Source organism: Morone saxatilis, unplaced genomic scaffold (genome assembly GCF_004916995.1).
Source record: "Morone saxatilis isolate NCDOM2014 unplaced genomic scaffold, NCSU_SB_2.0 Contig21, whole genome shotgun sequence".
Lineage (NCBI taxonomy): Eukaryota > Metazoa > Chordata > Actinopteri > Moronidae > Morone > Morone saxatilis.
The window spans coordinates 6,660,612-6,664,210 of NW_023339774.1; the positions used below are offsets into that span (position 1 = coordinate 6,660,612).

Here is a 3,599-nt window from a genome sequence, read left to right on the forward strand (position 1 = left end):
CCCCCCCCCCCAGTGTTATCCTAAAAGACAGCACTGGAAAAAAAAGGTTTCTGGCTTGTCAAATAAACCCAAATTCCTCCCGCGTAGTTGTTTCGATGTGCTCAGAGAGAAGACGGACATGTTGCATGAAAATATGAAAGCGTCATTTGTGCCTCCATCATCCTGTCCTGCCCATCTGCCATCAGGCTCCAGAGGTTTAGTAGGTTACATGCCTGAACACATAACCCTGCCACAGCAATCACAACTAATCCCCTCCAAAGCGCTTCACAATCCCATAAACGTTATTGTATAGATGCATTAAGGGGCTAGAGATGGTGGGTCTAAAAATAAACTAAAACACACCAGAATGCCCCCCCCCCCCCCNNCCCCCCCCCCCCTTCGCCACTTAAATATTTTTTCAGGTTTTAGTAAATGACAGCTGGTGTCATAAAGTTGTCTTTCTTTCTTTCTCTTTTGTTTTGTTTTGTTATCTTAATACCCATCTGCCCCGGTTCACTTTTGCCATTGTTTTTTGTGTGTTTGTTTACCAGCTGTTGTGTTTTGTGTTACAGCTGTCTAGGCTTATGCTTCTTGATTATATTAAAGTTGGTATTGTGCAATACAATAAAAGGTGTTTGTCAGCCCTGATAAATTCATTAGTATATTATTTTCCACTTTTTATAAATTCTTACTCAATGCAATTGTTTTTATTGTATCTTTATACCAAGATCACGAATATTCCAATAATCTTTTAGCATACCTGAGCTGTCATTTGTCTTTTTCTGAGAGTATGATCTTCAAGCCATCTCCAGGGGGATATAATATTTAGATGTGAAAACAAAAGAATAAACTTTATGTAAGAACAAATATGGTCATTTCACTTGTAATCTCTAGCAGAGGTTAGGATTATTGTTCCAGAGGGTTTTCTCGATGGATTGATTTTTCATGAGAATAGATTGTGTATCAGCAGATTAAATAAAGATTACTTCTCCAGTGACGGTTAGAGGACAGTAAGGGTTAAAAAAAAGTGATGAGGATTTGGAAATAAGGCAATTTACACGATAATTTCCCGAGTGATGACGTTCATGTGTTTTGTTCTGTCACAAAGCTACTCGGTCAAACATGGTGACATACCACTGCTTTTGCTTTTTAATAACATTTTGACCCAAAGCTGCCCACCAAAACAAATAGCTCATCTATTTTGATCAAGCTGCACATGGAGCCTTCCCGCTCTTGTACACGACAACACCGTGAGGCCGTTGATGTGTCCGCGTGATTCAGCTGTCACGAGTCACCGACTCATGGCTCTCTTGTCTGCATATAAATGAATTTGTCAGGCTTCAAAAACATGAGATGCTGTCCATTTTTCATTATTCATGCCTCGATGTGTTTGCATTTTGGAATTGTTTTTTTCCCTACCGGTGCACTCAACATCTTATTTGATTTTTTTCCTGCTAAAGAATTATGTTTCACTAGATTCCAAATAAGCTGATTCAAATCTGGTTTCCAGTCTGCCTAATCAATGTTTTTGTTTTGTGTTACAGTGAAAAAAGCCAAGCTCCAAGGACCTCCAGGTGAGTCCCTGCCTCTGTATTCATAACACTTTACGATCTTATGCTGTATTACTTCAGTCCGATCACACACACTCCAATTGTCTGAATATTTCACCTTTTTAACACAAACATTGAATTTGAAGAACAGAAAGTTGTAAAGTTGCAGATTGTGCTTTCAAGTTCTTGGGAGTTGGTTCACATTGCTATTGTTGTTGTTGTTTTAAGACCACTATTGGAAATATGCCACATGAACTCACTTTCTCATGTAGGTTAATCAGTCAAATTGTGGCAAGTCACTTGGGAGCTAGGCCTGATATTGCGTTGCGTAATCCCGTGTCCTTCCACGCCAGGCCGCGCACAGGTGAGCCTAGATCAGTGGCTGCTAAATCCAAATCCTCACGTCCTCCACCTAAACAGATCTAGTGTTCAGCCCCACGCCTTCCTTTAAGTCCTGTAACGTTTCTGGCAAGAGCAGGCAGCAGCATGGCAGAAAGTCACAGCGGCTTTGGATCTGCCGGTAACATTTCACTCTCCTCCTCAGTCCCAGATGGACCTTGTAAGGATAATTGCTGATGTTAATTATTCAGCAGGTCTTTACATTTGTTCAGCGTATATTATTCCTAGTCCCACCCTTTCACCTTTGGGCAAAATGTTTTTTAGGTGTCTGCATTGTGTCACAAGCAGCTCTATTGCACTGAGATATTGGTTTTAGGTCGCCAGCCTTCTCTGTCTGTCTGTGCCCTCCTCCCTCCCCTGGGCCGCACCACGTGTGACACCTGTCCCAGAGCAAACATCAGGGATAATTCAGTTAAGCCTGTCGTCTCCCTTAGGCGAAATGTAAACATCAGTCACTTTTTTTGTTGGCTACAGGGCAAAGATGGATTTTTTTTTTTTCAAGCACAGTCCTACGTGAGATTTAGAACACAGAAGGTTGTGTTTATACTGTAAGTGATTGTAAATATTGTTCTCTACAGTGAAGTGGAGTTAAAGGGGTAGTCTAGGGTTGCCTTGTTACAGTGCTTTATTTCATCTCACTATCCTGTGCTGCCAGTACAATGGATTGTGCATCAGAGTTGCACATTCTGCTCTTTAGATCTGCACCTAATCTTCTCTTTACTTATAGGAGGTCAGATTCCTACATTTTATGTTCTTTCTCGGCCATTATTACACCCCATTCTTAGGAACTGGCCCTTTGTACTTTTACTTTCTGGTTTAATGAATTAATTATTTATTTCAAGGTTATTCCTCTCTGCTCATGATAACCCTAACTTGCTCTGAATAGGTAGACATCTTATCGGTAGACAAATTATTGGAAGAGCCCTCAAAGTTTACATAAGGCTGGTCTGGGATATGTGTTTGCCTTGTGCTTTCACCACACCTTTTAGATAATGTGCTTTTAGGTCTTACTTTGGAACTCTTATATTCCGTTGTTTAGGGAGAATACTGTACATGTACAACTTAAGGTGACCTTGGATGGGCCAGTGGCTAGCTGTCTGACTTTCCACTGATTGCCACAGGAAACTGGGGTTTGATAAGGGTTGTGAGTGTGTTTTCAGTCTCTGAGTGTATGCACGCACACATATTTACGTATGCTCTTTTGCTATTTTCTTTCAACAATACACTTGTGTGTCCAGAATACACATCACAAGCTATACCATTCACCTTCTGTTCAGTTCAGAATATGTACTGTAGATGGAGAGACTTCTCATGAGGTGGTCCCAGCAATGGTAGAAAACTCCTCCAATAGATTCATGTCAATGCAATATTGATGAGGGGTCTGGATTTGAAATGTCACCCTTCCAACTGCCTGCATTTCCCTGACTAATTTATTGAAAAAACTCATCATCAGTCAATAATGGATGAAGACACTTGACTGAGGGGCTCAGGGGTGAGTGGGTGTCTCAAAACATGGACAGGACAGGGAGCCCACATCATCCCACGATTCACCTGAACTGATCTCTCCTCTTTACAGCACACTGACTGGAGTTTTCACTATGTGTGTCACTGTGTGTGTGTGTGTGTGTGTGTGTGTGTGTGTGTGTGTGTGTGTGGGTGCAGTGGGTGTGC

At 41.5% G+C, this 3,599-nt stretch overlaps 1 protein-coding gene across 1 annotated transcript in view; it reads left to right on the top strand.

Moving 5' to 3' along the window:
* Nucleotides 1-1,501: 1,501 nt before the first annotated feature.
* The window catches only part of LOC118332971 (protein unc-13 homolog B-like), a gene marked incomplete in the record, with an annotated part of 56,808 nt that continues 54,710 nt past the window's right edge, over nt 1,502-3,599 (top strand). Inside the window, 1 exon segment of the mRNA XM_035668433.1 lies at nt 1,502-1,553. Coding sequence (XP_035524326.1) covers nt 1,502-1,553 — 52 coding nt within the window.